General features: G+C 35.2%; 1 protein-coding gene across 1 annotated transcript; it reads right to left on the bottom strand.

Moving 5' to 3' along the window:
• LOC132552758 (von Willebrand factor A domain-containing protein 7-like) lies at positions 1 to 17,914 on the bottom strand. The gene is made up of 21 exons (XM_060216946.1): positions 17,713 to 17,914; positions 14,725 to 14,847; positions 14,126 to 14,308; positions 13,863 to 13,944; positions 12,614 to 12,708; positions 11,119 to 11,304; positions 10,579 to 10,797; positions 9,675 to 9,794; positions 8,804 to 8,959; positions 7,847 to 7,968; positions 7,203 to 7,362; positions 6,926 to 6,999; positions 6,543 to 6,696; positions 5,919 to 6,088; positions 5,510 to 5,621; positions 5,117 to 5,315; positions 4,747 to 4,816; positions 4,209 to 4,393; positions 2,277 to 2,421; positions 449 to 693; positions 1 to 49 (listed from the first exon to the last, which is right to left on the bottom strand). The coding sequence occupies exons 1-21, from the start codon at positions 17,912 to 17,914 to the stop codon at positions 1 to 3; spliced, it is 3,051 nt and encodes a 1,016-aa protein (XP_060072929.1).
• Between the last annotated feature and the right edge of the window lie 1,267 nt (positions 17,915 to 19,181).

The raw sequence follows: 19,181 nt of genomic DNA, 5'->3' as shown, positions 1-19,181 counted from the left end.
TCAAAATTTCATTCTTGTAGTCATTGGTGGACGTGGTGCAAACGTTACCCTGTCAACATATACAAAACACATTCGTGAGACAATGAAATGCATCATAAAGTATTTCATAGGATAACGTACTTCTTGACACTGTGTACTTTTGAATATTTCTCTGTATGTTCAAGAGTGTTTGCCTGATGTTCTCGTTGTTTTGTTCATTTTAATGAAGAATATTATCAATATGTGATTTTTTAAATACATTAACGTACTCGCTGACTATGTACACTTTGTAATATTTCTCTATTCTTTCTTTTGAGCGTTTATCTGATGTTCTCTTTGTTTTGTTGAACTTATTAATTGAGATGTTTAATATTTGATCTGGCGTATATTCCGTCATTCATAGATTAACATGTAAAGCTATGATAACATAGCAACTTTTTTTTTATACAAACAAGAAGAAATCACGTACTCGCAATCCCACGCCTTAGGACTCAGTGTTTTCGGGTCGAATCTCGTTCTCTGTGAAGTATCGGGATGCTTGGTCTCTTCAAATTCAACCATGCTGGTATTTTCCTTAACAACCTTCTTCGACGTGACGTACTTGAGTACGGCTGTGACACCCAGTATGAGAACCGCTACCCCGATTAATACCCCAGCGATCAGTCCTAGGTTCGTCTCTGTGTCCTCCGTTACGTATGTGACGTCATCCCCATCCTGTTAAAGTATAACAATGGCTTTTTTATACGCAACAAAAAAAAGAAACACATAAAGTTCCAACCTGCAGTATACCTTAGCTTGTTAGGAAATAATGGAATATTTTGTCAGGTATTACATCAAGAGTGATCTCTCTATTTGGCAATTTACCCAAAGCAGGATTTTTTTCGAACGAATAATTTCAAAGGATATTCTAAGTTCAGCCACATTAATTTTCCACGTCGGCATTTTGATTTCGCCATTGACCGAGATGTCACTAACGCAAATTCAGACGGGTAAAGCAATTGCGTTGCAGATGGATGGTCACAGCCAAATTGCTGTCGCAGGACAATTTGGCGTTGTCCCGTTTACAATTAATCGTATCTACACACGTTTCCATGCTACTTGGTTAGTTTAGCGATCGTCCCAGGAACGGTCGTCCGCGTATGACGACCGCATGACAAGACAGGGCGCACTTGAGCGACAGATACAGGACTGCTGTAGAGACTGTGTCGCATACCTCAGGTACTCATGGCAGACACATTAGTGCTTACACTGCCAGGAACCGCTTGAGAGAATAATTTTCCGCCGACCTTATGTCGGGTCACCTTTGACACATCTGAGGTGGCAAAGGCGTCTTGACTGGATGCGAAGACATGGCGCGATATGGTTTTGGATGCGTCGGTGGAGGCGTGTGATGTTCACCTTTGAATCTAGCGTTTCGCTGACGCATGCTTGGTTGAACGCTACATATTCGCTGGGGCTTCTCTAATGGTTTTGGGAGGCATCTCTCATTGAGTAAAATCCCCATTAATGGTCCTATATCCAAACCTCAGTGCCGTTCTATAAAGAGAACAGATCCTCTAACCACATATCTTCCCACTTCGCAGACGTCATAACCTACGTTTGCAGCAACAAAATGCTAGACCGCATGTTTCCAGAGTTTTTCATGATTTTCACACGGCAAACAACGTTCAATCTTTGGAATGGCCACCATTGGTCTCCCATTGAGCATCTGGTGGATGAGCTAGACAGACGTATTAGGAAACGACAAAAATCCCCAACTAACCACGTTGATCGCAGCATTAACACAAGCATGCAACAACATTTCCTTAAGACGAATCAATGTTTCCATGAGTTCAATGCATAGGAGAATCCGTGCAGGGATTCTTGTAAGAGGTGCCCACACCAGGTACTGAAGTGTCATTTTGTCTTTCGAGGGTATCCCTCTTTGCATAACGACTGATGACACGAGTGATGTCTTACAGACTTTTCAGTATTGTAAAGAGTAGTCTTGTCCCTTCACATTGATATATTTTTTTTGTATAAATTTCCCAAAATATCATAGGAATGCATCAGTTAATTGTGCGTTTCTGTTCTGTTAAGTTAATATACAAATATAACCTGAAGGTATCGAAAGGTTATAGACGAGCGGATCGAAATACAAAACAAAAAAAGTATATAGAACAGAATACAAAAGGAATAGTAGCTCAATAACAAATCAATTACAACACAACCAACACTTGTAGCTCCAAATTGAGTAATTACTCTTAGTAAATTTTCTGAAGCTGAAAAGTTCTTTTTGTGTTACGATTACAACATACCTTGCCAGAAGTGTCGTCTGTGATTTCCAATGATGTCACATACTGAAACCCCGATAGGGATTTGTACACATACTGCGTCGCCTGGCAACCACTTCCAGCCGTAGGAAATGCATTCAACGTAAAATTTGTTACACAGCAACTTCCACTGGAAAAAACAAAATGTGAGCCTTTAACAATGTTTCAAAAGAAATAGTTCAATTCCTATCAAAATGCCAGTTAATTAAATTATTCAAAACTGTGTTTAGTTATACATAGGTCAGATTCTTAATTATAATGCAAGTGCCAGAATGAGACCAGCAATTTATTACTGACATCACATCTATCGATCAGTAGATGGTTATGTATTGACCAGAAGCCAAGGACATACTGTTGCTACTTAATCTACTTTACATGTCCATGTATTAATTTATTCTCTGATTATATAAGTAATTAACTGAGCCCTATCTAAGAAGTTTGCATGAAGGTCCTTGCATACTTATCTTGTGGAAAACAACTTAATCTACGACCTTTCCCATGTATAAGTTTATGTCAATAACTCATGTATTACTCAATCATTGTTAGCAGCCTGTTTCCTAACCTTTTAGTATAAATAGACCTCTCTTGGTCTGCCAAAGAGAACAGAGGGGAGCAGAGGCCAGACAGGAGAGAGCCTAGTCTCCAGTAGCGAGACGCCCGCTCACTCGGGCTTTTGCAAGAGTAAGAACATCAAAACTTTGGTATGGTAAAGGCTGATTTTTGTTTATAAGTTTACATGTATATTTTGTATAAGTTAATGCAGAAAAGTTTTGATATTTAAACAAGAACTAGACTTCTCCTTTATAAACTCTTCAACATCTACATCTGAAATTCAACAAAGCTTCATCATAGACAGTCTACTAGACGCAGCGCTTACCCTTTGGGAACACCTGGTTATATTTCCCCTGTACATTTACAATCGTTTGATGAAGTGTTTCTAATGTAAATTAACCAAATAGCGACATTTTTGCGATAACATTTTCCAGGGTAGGTCAGCGAATAGCTTCTCATTGAGACTTTCATCAGCTGTCCACATTTATGACAGGAATTGTAATATTGAAAAACAATTTAAAACATCTTAACAATATTAAATGTAAATAATATCAGTTGGCATTATAGGTAGCTTGCTAAAATGAAAAGTGCAAAATAGATATTATTACGCTTAAAATACAGTTTAGAGAAAACCCCTCCTCCTGTGCCACATTGTTATTAAGAATCGAAGAAAACAACTGTTGTAGAAAGCTGATGAATGTATATCTTCTAGATAATGTCTCTAAATATGCGGTAAGGGTACCATTATTATATAAAAAGGTACAATTGAAGGCCTTGCCAAAGTCTCGGTGCCTAGTCTGAAATCTTGGTCGATAAATTCACTCTCGTGCAAAAATTAAAATAAAAAATAAGAGACGGGTTGAGTTTGATTCAACTAGTGTACTTATTATCTCAAAATCAAACCAATTCAATATTTTACATACTTTTATTGACTTTATTTCGCTTCCCGCCTTATACTTTCCAGTGTAGTTCAGTGAAATAAACACGTCCTTGTATTGATATCCACTCTATCTTAAAGAATTAAGCTCATAATCAAAGCAATTAGGCATCATACCTAAAATGGTATATTTTCGCGGTGTTTAATTTTCATGGTTTATAAAAGAACACCTTTAAATTGCACAATGATTCATGGACAGATAATATTAACAGTGAACTGATCCATGGTCATATGTATCAGTGGATATCTATTTCCGCCACGAAAGTTAATGATTTCATAGTATATGGGGATAGGTTTGACACGATTTATCGCCATTGGTTTCTGTTATGATTTGATTCAATGGTTTGTTATAAACAATATTACAGTATTTAACAATGAACAAAACTATCTCTATATGTTCTTTGTGTCATAATGACAACTAACATTACCTGATATAGAGGCGGGTCGTGTCTCCCCCGTCAATGACTACAGTCACGTTATCTGTGACTAGGAACGTCGACACGTCAAATGAAAAAACAGCAGAAGCAGACCACGAAAACAAAGAACAATTACCGGTATTTTCTACCTCACATTTAGGTGTCGTCATGAATGAAGAACAAAAAGCGCCGGTAAACTATAAATACAAAATATCATTCCTATTATTTATATAAATGTTTCCCATATCAATGAAATTATCAGCGATATAAGCTGTTTTGATAAAATGTTATAAATGGTTAAATGCATATATTAATTATACATAATATATATTATTAGTGTTTATCAATGAAACGATGCTAAAGGTATCAGGATGCAGAAAATACAATGCATAGAGGAGTCGAATATCAATTTTGAGATGACTGATAGAGCTAAAAATGTCACCGGAAATTACTTTATTCTATTGTATTATTTTTGTACTTATTTTTGTCGAATCATTATGACAATTGAATAGTGTTCTCTTCATTTGTTTGAATAGTATACAGACTGTACCATGACTGTGTATGTCGTGGACTGCAGAACAGTTGAGGATCCGAAGGAGGTGACGCTGATGGTGTACGTCCTGTGATATACAAACAGAATAAAATAATAATTGTGATTTGGATTAAACTAATACAAACTTTACTGTTGTACTGAATATGGCAAATAAATGCAATTGTTTTTTGATACTGCACCCTTGTACAACACTTCAAAACTAACATATCAAAAGTATCTGAAAGCATACAGTTTTCCCGTTAATGGCAGATTACTTCAGGCAACAGAAGTCTTGGAATTTGATTTATACGAGTTTATTTATAAGTTTTTTTAGAGAATGTATTGTTTTTCTTATTAGGCGATTAACATGATTTTATGTAATACCAACGTGTATTCCAGCTCTGTAGTGCTAGAAAGCTGAAAATTATCGGTGACGTTACTTCCTGCATTAACGCTGTGATGCTTTGACGTTGGCGGTAGGGCCCGTCCCTTATCGTCAACGATGCTGACTGTGTATGTTTCCGTGGTACTTCCCTGGTTACTCAGTGTATAGGTAATGTTCTGAAGAGTTCCGATATCAAGGTTTCCTGTAGAATGTTTATCATTTAAAAAATGCTAAATTAAGTTATATCATTGTTCAGCTCATTATATCATTGTTGTAGATAAAATATCAGGATACGATGATGGAAGATTGGTTGGATACAAGTGCTTCAACTTTAAGCAAAGGTCATTAATCCGACATGAAAATAATTTCCGTTCAAATAAATCAAGTTAAACGTACCGAATATTGGCTGAACAAATAAATCCACCCCAACAGGTGTGAACATAGCTCCTGCCATTCGCTTGAACTGGAAGCCATTTTGATCGGTCCCAATCAGCTGGACGTAAAAGTTCTGTACAATTTGAATGAGCAATATTATATATTATAAACATACATTTTAAAAACTAATTGGTAAATGATTCATCCATGTGAGTGAAAGCCAGCCAGGTTATGAAAACCATGTCAGAATATTAATTTGAAGAAGCTGTTCGCAAATGATAAAATGATATATCAGATATAGACGGGAACGTAATTGTTCCAGGAAGAAATGTTAAGATTTGTTCAGAAGAATGCCAGAATAAACATATGAAGGTGGTCTATTCCCATAACTCAACAGTTTAATAATGATTTAACAAGGGGCACTACTTACTGCTGCAGGTATGACAATTGGTATATAACCAGTGGTTTTAGACTCTCCAAACGTAATGTTTATTGGTGTATTAGAAGTGACTGTTCCGTCCGCATCCAGAATGTTTACACTGAAGGATGTCGAGGAGGTGTTGAGATTGTAGACAACAACTGCCAGCGTGTAGTTTGTACCTGTAATACAGTAGTTTTAACAATACAGAACGCCGAAATGTACTTATAGTAGCATTACAAGGAATGATTTATCAGGAGATTGGTTAAGCAGTTAATTTTAAAGTTTGAGTATGACTAACGTAATTAAAGGCATTCCGGAAAAAAAGTAATTTGCTGATCAGTTACAAAATTGTTCCAATAACAAAAAGATTACAAAAAACCCATACAAATTGATGTCTTATAACAGCCTAAAGAGTCAATACAACCATATAACAAGGTTCCAGGTTGATAAAGTGAAAGCTATCACGTATAGCGTTCCGAGTGGATTTATAATGAACCTGTTATATGGTTTCCGGGTGGACATGTAATTTACCTGTTATATGGTTTCCGGATAAATACGTATTTTACCTGTTATAGGATTCCGAAATGATACGCGATGACCTGGTAAAGTGTTCCGAGTGGATACATAAAGTACCTGATATAGGGTTCCGTGTAGATACGTAATGTATCCCAGAGTCGTCTGTCTCTATCAGCTGAACGTCGATATCGAGTTCACTGGACACGGTGATGTTTAGTTCCCATTCTCTACTGGAAAAGCGTGTCAGCATCCAGGTGCCGGGCGTCGGACTCTACAGCAGATGGATATTATAATCACTACATAACAGATCACCTTAAGTCAATCTGAAGTTTGGTTAAAGTGCAGGTCCTAATTCCTCATTACATAATCGTAATACACATGTTGTTATGTGATGTAAACCACAATGAAACGACATAAACAGTAATATGATAACAAACAAAGCACAAGACATTTCGAAAAAAAAAACCAGATTAAAGCATAAGGCAATGAACATGTCTTACTTGAATCGTCATTTTGATTTTGTAGCTGGAATAATGCCGTGTCGCATTTTCTGTTGAGAAGGTTTCTACTCTTCCTGAAATAAAGATAAATCACATGTTAAAGTGATTACTTCAAATTAGCACGTGTCTGTGTGAGTGCAATAAGCAATTGCATGGTGATATTGCTGAGAGAGAGAGAGAGAGTCTCGTGAGTGACTGATAGGATGTTGTGAGGTAGGTTGCTGCCAAGTCTGTGACCGATATGGTGTTGTGAGTGAGGTTGTTTCCAAGTGAGTACCTAATGGGTCCAACAATGAGGCTTCGGTGAGGCTGTGTGGACCAGTGATGCTGATGAACAGGCTAATTGATCCGCTATCTACCGTTATTGTCATAGAGTTGCTCTCTCCAGTAGTCTGGATAAAATAGTCCATCACGGCGATAGAGGATGCAAAGTTTTCCTGCGAAAGAAATGCAAATAATTCCATGATCAGTTCCTTGAAAAAGGCGCGTAATTCAAACTTTATAACGTAAATCCGCTATGAATATTTTTTCTATATATCCATTTATCATTTTTATTCTTATCGCGCTCGACGTCTGATATGCTTCCATGGTCACAGTTCAGAATACATTAAATTCACCAAGAAAAGTGCTGTGATTTTATTCTATTTTTGTAATTCTACTAATTATAATTATAGTTTTTATGACCCGAAGCGTTACTATGTACTCTGAAGAAACGAAATGTCCTTATGATGGAGTTTCACACCTTTTTAACAATGATGTAACTAATTCTTAATATGTATTGAAAGATGCAATTGTGTTATTTGTACAATTCTTTAAACATTAAACTCAACAATTTACATGTTGATACGACTGTGGCATGAAATTAAGGTATATACTTATGTACGTATCGATGTCATTGCGGGTAATCACGTGATATTATACCTCGAGTAAATGACCAAGGACAGTGGAGAGTTCAAGGCTACCGATTTGGTACACACTCCCACCGCTAGATGCTGCTATATTCTGGAATGTCGCCAGGTCTCTCTTCTTTCTAGATAAAATATCTGCAATAAAGGAATACGGTCGTCAGAGTGATATTATTGAGAAATACTCTATTTCGTTGTACGATATGAAGATTGAATGTTCGTTGGATATTGAGTTCTTGTTCTCAGTTGATGAACGTGGCATTATTTACTTGAATTGTCCTCTTACTCTCCCGGAACACCTGGTTTTATTCCTCATTTACTTTGATGTAGTATCCATGTTAATTATATTCACCATAGTTATATTGAATTTGAGTTTAAATGGTTACTTTGACATATTGGTATTCTCTTGTACAATGAAATTCGCCTTCTAGATTGCAGCATTTCAGGCGTTTATCATTATTGACCGGTTCCATGTATTGCAATCTGGTGAACCCTTTGAACAAACTACTTTCACTTTTTTACAGGATGTACTTTGCTTTCAATCATTAGTATTAATATACATTTCTTCTTTTTTGTTTAAATTTCTGCATGGCTACAATGTGTCAACAAACAAGCTGCTGATCACGTCGCCATCTAATAATGATATTGTACAGGTTGCAGAAAAGCTCCTGGCCCTGTCAGTATTCGGGAGGACAATATATATCCTCTCCACATTTCACTTTTTTTCTAGTCAATTAGTCATCTATATGTAAAAAAGGACATTAGAAATAAAACACTACAATGAATTATATTTCCGCATCAAGCTATTATATCAAAAACCCTACTAATGAATGAATGCAATCGCTTTGGTTTTATCATCGGAACATAGACAAGCTGTGTTAATCCTGGTAGGATATCTAACGTTAAACACTAAACAATAATATTAGTATTAGTAATAACTGAAAACGATACGTATATATATATATACCTCTACGTCGTCGTGACGAAGAACATGATCCTGTCAACAGAAAATGAACTTTGATCCCCTTCGCAATTATTGCACTAATGGCAGTGTTTGCATCAGAGGAATCTTTGGCGCTAGCGTCAGTGGCAAGGAATATTTCTGAATTTGGTTCCGAGAGTTCAACACCTGAGGAAGGATGACACAAAGGAATGCCTTTATATAAAACTTTAATGTAAAGTAATTAATATACAGGAGGGGAAATTATCAATAATAATACAAATGCATCACGTGACAATATAAATGTAGAATCAGTTCCTAGAAGTGATTGGAAAATCAACACATTATTAGTTAACACCGTCATCATAAAACCGACATGTCATCCATATCTGATTGTCAACAGAAAAATATCTCCCATATAAAGCGTTTAACAACAAGTAAAATACCTTCATTTCATCGAAATCTGAACGCAGTCAACGACAAGATCAGACATTAACGAGCACTGGACATCATATGTCATGTAGTGGACCAGAAACCTTTCCTTTTAATCTGAATCGTTTTAGATCTTTTCTGTATAAGTCAACATTAAAGACAGATTCATATGTGTATGACTTAACTTTTACAATTGATGCTGAGAAGAGATCACGTTTCATCTGACTAACAATTTTGTTTTGGTGTTTTTTTTCCTGAGAACTTAATTTTCTTCGCTAACTTTTCGTTGTTACAAACCTTTTTCTCATTTGAAGCCGTTACATTACTAGAGTTTACATGGTAGGTCTTATTCTCCTTGAACTTTTGCCATAGCTCCCATCTTTATTTTTTCATTTAGTTTCTCTGGTGTGAGTTCATATAACGATTCTATTGACTTTAAGATGTTTTATTTATATTTTATTTTCATACTTACCAGCAAGGAGCCCAGACATTGCATATTCCGGGCAGTCACCCCCTCCACTTGCTGAAAGTCCATCAATCCATTCGATCATTTCATTGGCGTCAGTCGTATTTCTAGCTGTCGTTAAATATTCTGTAAGAATGAATAAATCTACATCAAACAGATAAAATGAACAAAGCGTCGCTTTCGTATTAACTACTACATATCTCCTTCTGGCATTGACAACGATTTTAAAAATATATTTATACATTACAAACGTCAGTGAACAAAAGGTCTAAGTTAAAGAGATACATTGGCGTAATACTACTTTTGAACGTCATTTTTTTAAAAAAATGTTCATTTGGATTAATTATGTATTCTTGATTGAACATAACACTTTATTATCTGTTCAAATTTCAGTTGGAGTTGTAAATTAACTACATTGATTCATCACGGTGTTTCGCTACATAATCAGACAGTGGAGTATAATACCAATGATATTCCAACCTTTCCACCTCGGTATGAAAGATTCCTGTCGTTCGGTGTTCTGATTAAACGCAAATCTGTAGGCAACTATATTCTGATAGAATACAGGTTTGTAGTCAACAATATAGTGAAATAACGCAAGGACGTAGTCGACTGTATTCTACTGGAAAGGAAGGCTGTTGTAGAACATAATCTAAAAGAACCGAAGGCTGCAGTTTATTGCATTGTTCTAGAAAGTGGAACTGTTGTAGACTGTAACGGCTGTAATCTAATAAAACTGAAGGCTGCAGTCGAATCTGATGTGCCTGAACGTCCGACTACTATAGACAGTAATGCATTGGTTTTGATAGAACTGAAGAAAGCTGCTTTTGCAACCTTATCACATCAAGTCTTTAAAACATTATGTGGCCGATTGATGACGATGGATAAACATGTAATCTGAATGATATACCTGGATCACTGAATGTAGCTAGTACGTAGATGCCTGGTGCTGCGTCACTCCGCCGTGCCTCGTTGACTTTTTGAGATAACGCGAGTCGCACGGACGCTATATCATCTCCCATGGAGCCACTGACATCAACGACGAATCCAAGAGAAGTTGCCGATTTTAGTTGTAATCCAAGAAGTTTCATAATGTTTTCTTGTGTTACGTCCGTGAGTATTCCAGTTGCTTCCAAATAAATATGAAATACATGCACTTCAAATTTCTTCAACATCAAATATTTAGATAAGCTTTATTGAATTACGTTATTTAGTAACAGCTTGAAGAAAGTTAAAAAAAAGTATAGCATTGAAATTCGAGAGCACATCTTTTTTTCTTTTAAAAAAAAAAACTTTTGTATTAGTTTGATTGCGTTTTTCAAAATTTTCGAGCCTGCTCTATCCTGTCTGCATTAATTCAAAACTGAGACAAATACTAATCGGCTGTAAACATTTAAAACTTGAGAGGATACACTGTCGTTCACTGGGTTGTCAATAATCGCTATCGTACCCGAATTCAAAAAGAAATGTGCCGTCGCTTGGATAGCAGCTTCTGAAGCGTCGTAGTGAAGATGTGCATGCGGGGAAAGTGCCCATTCTGTTGTTTCTTTGTTAATTCCCCCAGTCGGCGGAATATCAGCTCCAGCATCTGTGACGCCGCCATGACTGCATTTGCCTGTAGTGTCAGAGTTATCAGATACAATATATGCAAAAATTAGAACTAGATTCCTGAAGGGTCTGAAATAACCCAGGCAATTGATGTCTTGCCATTATTTTTTTATTAAAAGAGAACGCAGCCGTGAATTTTAATTTAAGCGTCAAATACTATATTGAATATTTTGAATATGTACGCAAGAGTTTTCAATTCGTATGAATTTGCATGATACAAGTCGTAGAATACTTTATTTTTCGTGCCCTAGCGTGCACGTACTAAGACATCGAGATTACTTGTTTTTACTATGAGCAGGAATTACATTTCTGAATGTGTTCGAGTCATGTTTAAATCATTATCTGCTGAGCATGAACACCAAGCAAAGACTACAATAAGGTAAAGGTTATGTTTTTGACTGTTTGCCTGATTGATAGATTTGTGAACAAGCACAAATCGGTCCAGTAGGAAAGTGTGAGCCACACCAGTGTATCTTCACTCCACCGTAAACAAATGCTTTAACCGACTGAACCCCCTCCCTCGTTCACGATACATTCTATATCATATCGTAAAAGAAAGAAAGGTTATATACCGTCTAAAAAGACAAACCAAACCTATAAAATTGTCTGTCCTCTTCATTACCTTGTCGATAAGAGCTAATTATCATGTTTTCAGTGTAAACGGATCAACTCGTGGTGCAGGTTGTGAGATTTCAGTATGATGACTCTATTAACATCCTCAGTGGATGGACCACCCTTATACTGCCTCTATAAGATTATTCATCTCACATATATGGCAATATACGAGGTAAGAAAAGAAACAATGACGTGTATCATCACAGACAATTTCTTTCTCTTCCCTATATAGAGATTGCATACCGTACAAAAATGAACAGACATAAGAAATCAATTCATGTCACTAATATAAGATAAAGTTAAATGAATATACGAACAATTATTTCTAATACTAATAAGTATATATAAATTTTCTAATATCAGCAGCAATGCCAACTTAGTAACCGACGGTCATTTTACACAATGTCAAACAGCTTCAAAGAACATAGGATCTACACGGAGTGCAACTCCAATATACCGTTTTTCAATTTATTATCTTCTACGTTCTTTCCTGGTCTACTACCTAGGCGAAACAAGGTGCCCAATATGCCCAGGAAGTTGGTCCCTTCTGCTGAATGAAACAGAACACTGTATAGGAAAATGTTTCGTAGTGATGATAGTAGTTTTACGACACAATTTACAAATCACAGAATCTGTCCGATAGAAGAGCTTTACCAGCTCTATATAATTGGTCGATTTTGTGTATCGATACTATTCCCCACTAATGAGCTATTCAAAGTTACCTGAGGGTTTAGTAGAGATAAGCTGTCCAGATCTGTATCCACTGGTTAGGTGATCATCAACTAGCAAATTATCATTACAAGATCCCATTCTTAACCTGAAATGTAATGGTCAGCCGGTTACAACAAATATCACGAATAAGTAGGTATTGAAAAGCGTTAACGATAATATATAGGTTGTACAAAAGACACGCGCGTGAATGTATTAAATAGATAAAGGTACAGTAGAGTCAAACAATGAATTAAACTGCACCATACAGCTGTTTCCTCTTTCAATGATTCATCAGTGATGCTAAGGGCCTACATTTTACAACATTTTTGAAGCCTAGGTGGTCGAGAGAATAGCCAAAATGTAGACGGGGAGATGGACTAACCTTATAAATAATTTAATGTAATTTTGATATAACAACTACTTTTAGAACAACGTAACGTCAAGAACAAATGTTTATGGTATACAAAGAAAACTATTCATTAACTGGACGTTATTACTTATAGTCTATATTGTAACAAGTGACTTACCCAGGGTTTCAAGAAACATTTACTAGGTCATCTTACAGTTATATCGGCGTTAATTACTCACAGCAAATAAAATACCTTATTGTTTATATTTACATTACCAACACTTCAGGGAAGACGATGGCAAATCTAAATGTTTATGCAACAGAGCTTTAAGGTTGTATTTTTGTCGAAATAAGCGTATTTCATCTACTGAAAAATCACAGGAAAACCGTATTTCATATTTACATTATCAACAACTTTAATTAATTATATACATAAATAAGGTAGAAATGTTAATGATATAACTATACATTCATATTTAATAAGTTTTTACTGCCCTGGGTATTAGCGAAACGGAACGAGGACGGAATATAGATTAGATGAGGTGTTAAGTTAAGCGATGTTATATGACCAAAACTAACGGCTATGTCGTACATGTATGGTACATGTTAAAGTTAAGAAGCTGTGTTGCATTTGCTTAAAATAATTTCGTTATACAATGAAAAATAAACGAGATGTCACGTTTCTACATGAGAACAAGGTAACAAGAGAAGCCACAGTACTTTGTCAGTTACGATAACATATCTTATATGGATATACTTTCTTCGACATCAGGGGGATTGCCTTCAACAAATAGGTACACAATGTAAAATTGACATATTCTATTGTATAAACCTCGTAAATATAACAGTGGAATTTGCTGAAATCAGAAAATAAAGAAACAATATTTTCACACGTTGACAAACTAACTTACGCCGCATAGCTGTTATCACAAGACTTGCATGTTTCTTTATGTGACGAGGCTATCGGCATTAATGTCAGGGCTGCGGGTGAGCCTAGAACAAAGGAAAGCATGATATAAACATAGCAAATTGTAGCAATTTCATTTACGACATTATACTATTTGTTTTTTTCAAATTCTTTGGACAAATGCTGATATTCCTCCGCCACCTCATAGATTTCATGATTAGGCAATTCTATATCATATCTATACTATTTAGTTAACAAAAAACTTACCGAAATTTGTATATGGTACCGCGCCATTCATCTCGACCCAGTTGGTGTTGCTGTAGAAAGACTGTATTATCATCAAACATTTTCCTACCCTGTCTACCAATGTTGTCATTGCTGTATCGGTGAGTGTCTCCGATGACAAGATCGTTGATATTTCCATCCATGTCGACAGGACTATGTTGTGTGCTTAGCAAACGAAAAAGTTTTTGAATTACACATGTAGGCTTGATATTATTAAACTAATGATATTAAATAATACGTAATGGTATTAATGTTATTGTTGGGCAAATTCCTGATCTGTATTTTGTTAGAACATGACAGAATATTTTGTATTAAGATATTCGCTTTGATATAATTGTGTTCGCTAATCACTGTTATCTTGTTTCCGATTACTCTGTCCAAGTATCACCTCCTGGTAATGATTAAGACAAGACAAAATAATAGCATGACGGAATTTAACCTTTTGTCTTTATTGTTGTCAATGAATTATGAATTGACCGGTGCTAAAATAATTTACTTTCAAATCATGAACATGTCAATATTCCAACAGATAAATGAATTTAATTACAGCGATATTGTAAAATATAGTATTAGCCACTGACCTTCCAAGATTCGTTCGGCATTTACTGTGTAATCTGGATCATTTTCATAAATCCTGAACACATCGGATACGGCTCTAGCCACTTGCTCGGCTTTTGCCTTGTACCTTTCGTAACTGTCTACGTCTGGTGAATATGATCAAAAAAACAAGAAAATACTAAAACGTCAACTTAATCATAATTCAAATTCCATAAAACAAGGGCAAAATATCAACAAAAGAAAAGATTAACAACGGGATTCATGGAAAAGTAAAAGGAGAATAAGACCAGGTGTTTGGAAAAAAACTAAAACTATGAATAACGCATATACACATTATAACACTGTGATGTTCAAAACTTTGTTAAAAGTTAACAGGTGATTAGTGAAAATGATAGAATGAAATATAAAATAAGCTGGTACATTACTGTTTAACAGATATAGATTTGTTGAACCAGATCCTACTGGTAATTCTGGAGTGTCAAATTTGTTTGAAAGTTCTTATTTTCTTAATAACACTTCGAGTTTTACACTCTCCGCCGGATAACACTAACAACACATCAGGATTTGATCTGCCGACTTTCCGAATGATCAGCTTGTAGTAGTGTTAAACTGTACTGATAATGAATGTATGATATAAAATAAGCCTTTGAAAAGCAGTATTCCATGAAACGAAGGTGTACAGAGGTAAATGATATCTTTAAAATGTTTATCAGTGTAAAGCAACAAATTGAAACAAATAAATAAATAAATAAAACCCTTATTATAACAACTATTTCCGCCCGGCTGGACCTGAACCGTAACGGTGGTACCCCCAACATTCTAGTTCTGTTATTCCATACCTTGTCGTGCGTTTTTAATATATCACGTAGTAAAACTCAGATCTGATCAGGAAGTTAAGATTTTGATATCTAATGATTTCACTAGTATGACAAAATATCTCTTATATTCATCACTTGTGATTGCTTTCGTGACACAATAGGTGTTCTGTCGCACCAGTGAAATATAGAAATTACAGAAAACATTTAAATATCCTCAGTCAATTTGTAAGACAGCTCTACTGTAAATGGAAATAAATGTAATAAAATACAGTGTATACGATTATACAAGGGTTTTCGTACCACCTTTCTCGTTTAAATGTAATATTGGAAAGAACATTGCTGAATGCATTCATACTCATATGTGTATCTATAACACATGTGAAGTCTCTGCACACTTGTAATTATATTACACTGATCAGAAACTACGGTTATTTAAAGGACTTCCAACTTGGATTTGCATAATGCAAGCATAATTTTATTTGCAAATTCGATTGTTGAAGTAGTTCATATGTAATATAAGATCCTGCCCTAAAATTATTATCCGAATCTTGAAGGCAATTTTCATTGTAACCGATAAGTAGGTATTATTCTGCTTCCTGCTTGTTGGTGTGTATCTTATTTTGCTTGTTATAAGATCGCTTGCAAATAACGACGACACTACAAAACATCATGAAACAAGGTAATACTTCATGAAGCTAACAAAATGTAACCAAATAAACCATAATAAGCAAGGGTGAATAAATTATGGATATATTAAAAATAAAGTCCACAATCGTTGTATTATATGACATTTTAAAATGAGATTAGTGTTTCATGTTATGTGCATATGGCGAGGTCCACTTTTCGATTACCAAGTTAAATTTCTTTCAAATTCAAATAAAATACACAATTACGGATTCAAGTCGTGTGATATTTGAGTTTCAATGACATTGTTCAGGATAACACACACACCATTAAAACAAACACAGGCTACAGATATATTTGTCATTTACGTATTCATGGTAAAGGTGAGATTTTCTATTCTGATAAAATGGAACGTACCAAAGAAGAGATCCGAAAGATTACAATTCAAATGATTGCGTAAATACACACAGGCGAATGGAATCTTCTGATTAGGGTTAAAATTGTTATCATTTTGTTGATAAACACCGAATCATCCGCCCGAAAACCGCATTTTAGAGAACGTATATAGAGAAATATTGTTTAGAGAAGCAAGTAGTTTTATCATAATCGCCATAAAAGCAAATAATGTTAAAATCAAAATGTGTACTTTACACAAAATATAACAAATAAGGCACAAGACACAATTTATGATAAATTTTCATAAAACATAGTAAACGTTGTGGGAAATTGTACACAAGTGAAAAGTGTCCTTTAATAAAAATAGAATTTCAACTAACTGATGAATGAAATTGCATCGTACACCTGTTTCTCCCTTCTCGGACTCCTCAGTGATGACAGGGATACAATTTTGTTAAACTTTAGCGGCAACATAATACCATATAAAGTTATCGATAGAAATGTCATAATTTGGACGGTGAGGTGTAATAACCGAATTAAGCTATCAATTTCGTAATTTTCATTATCCTAAAATAAAGTTTTTCCTATTGTTTCGGTATCGATTCATAATTTATACTAAAAATCTTGGGCCTACGCCTCCTTTAGAACTACATTTACATTCATTATATCAAAACAACTGAATAAACTACACAGTATTACAGTGTTACTTGTCAATGATGCTAAGACTGACAAAATCACCTAGCAAACAATAGAAATGTGACCATGACAACGTTTTTGCAAAATATAGCAGCGGCGACCTTTACTTTGACTCGAGAACACTGCAATTACTTGTAAATCATCTATAATATTATAGGTCTTTGTATGAATTTGAACGTTGATAGAAATTTCACCAGGATAGGTGCAGATTGTTGTTATATACTTGTAAGATCAGATAACCCAACCCCTTACCATCATTGACGAATCCGAGATGGACGAAACCGCTTTATGATGCTGTTTATACAATTTGTTTGGCTCCATTTATCTAATTTGAATTTGCATTGGAAAGGTTTTGTGTTCTTTAGTACGATAAAACTTGTAAAAATCTAAATGTAAAAAAAAACTAACCCCCCCCCCCACTGTTTGTCTCATAAGAAGACTTAAATATACATGAAACAATGTACAAAATCTGCTCACCCGATCCAAAATGTTGTTTAATGACGTAATCATATTCAGATGTCACCTGGCCACTAGACGAGAGAAAGTTCGCCGCTACTCTGTCCAGCCCTTCCAGCGTTATCAGTTGGTGAGTGTACATTAAATTGTCGTTAAGTCCAGCGTTAGGGTAAAACGCCTCCGTCCAAATTACCATCGCTAAGCACAGCAGCAATATATACATTATCGATGACTCGCTAATAACTAATGTATATACTTTCTGTAATAAGTTGAAGTTATTCTTCGAGATTACTTCGAACAAAATACGGTTAAAATTGATTTCATTGAAGAGAATACCCGACGTATATTGTGTAATGTGTCAGGCTTATTCAAATGTGATTTCGTCCTACCTCCTTTCAATACGTAGTTCATCAACTCCTTTGGCTGACACATAAGATAAATATAGAGCCAATACGGAAGTTAAAATATGATTGGTCAACTAGATCCACAAAGAAGTATACAAAAGCCATTAATTAAGGTATGTTTTGTAATCCAATATATTGAAACGAAATCAGGAAGACAAATTAAAGGTGTAACAAACAGATATTACTCGTTGGTGTTATTAACAACACCCTTGGCGATGATCTAGGTTGATCCAAATGATAAAACGTTAATTATAATAAATCACTACTTATACCAATCTATATCGAACCAATTACATGTATCTCGAGGGACTTAAATATATATATAGACTTTTTGTGATTTGACTAATTTTACTCTTAGTGTTATTTATTCATTCAAATAAGCAGCGATTTATTTTAGAAACGCACTGTATATCACTGTTTCGTTGACATGTCCGTTTCACATCATCGTCAACAGTTAAATAAAAAAATACAATTAAGTTACTGCCCTTTTTTCAGCATTTGAATCGTAATATTTAGTAGATATTATCTTGATAGGATTTTAATATAAGTTTAGAAATAATCCTGTATCGTTGGCGCATACAAACTCATACCGGCGGGCATTAACACTTTGGTGTTTGTCGAAAAGTTCACTTTTTCCAATATAGACTATTTTCTTGATCCTCCAAAATGTAATCAGGGGGTTTTAAACTTTTAATATTACAGGAAGAATGATCTTGATAATTCACTGAGCTGATGATTGTGTTCTAAGTTCCAAGGTATCAGCGAAGGTCTACGCAACCTCGAGTAAATAACGTTTCTCCAGAGAAATAGACCAGGTCTGTGCTTTCTTGGATGTATGATTGACCTGGACACTTTTCACCAATTGCTGTGCATGCGAGGGCCTTCCTTATGTTGTTCAGTGAGGTGAACATCGTTAATTAGCCAACAAAAGAACGCTTTAAACGTTAGTATTAAGGGGAACAATACCAGCACACCAAAAAATATCAATGAGCTGGTTGGGCAAATATCTGATCAAGTCAACACAAAAATATGTCTTTTAACTATTTCAAACTTTAAAAACTGAAAGCTTATTAATAAGACCAAAGA

Source organism: Ylistrum balloti, unplaced genomic scaffold (assembly GCF_031769215.1).
Source record: "Ylistrum balloti isolate Yb309-2 unplaced genomic scaffold, AGI_CSIRO_Ybal_v1 Utg370276, whole genome shotgun sequence".
NCBI classification, from domain to species: domain Eukaryota; kingdom Metazoa; phylum Mollusca; class Bivalvia; order Pectinida; family Pectinidae; genus Ylistrum; species Ylistrum balloti.
Note: the sequence above shows the minus strand (reverse complement) of the source record. Positions and strands in the feature narration are given on the sequence as shown.

Coding starts and splice junctions, on each gene's coding strand:
- LOC132552758 (XM_060216946.1), bottom strand. CDS start 17,914: ATGTATATATTGCTGCTGTGCTTAGCGATGGTAATTTGGACGGAGGCG. Junction 7,000..7,202: donor CTCATTGTTGGACCCATTAG/GTACTCACTTGG, acceptor TCTTTATTTCAG/GAAGAGTAGAAACCTTCTCA. Junction 6,089..6,542: donor TACACGGAACCCTATATCAG/GTACTTTATGTA, acceptor ACTGTATTACAG/GTACAAACTACACGCTGGCA.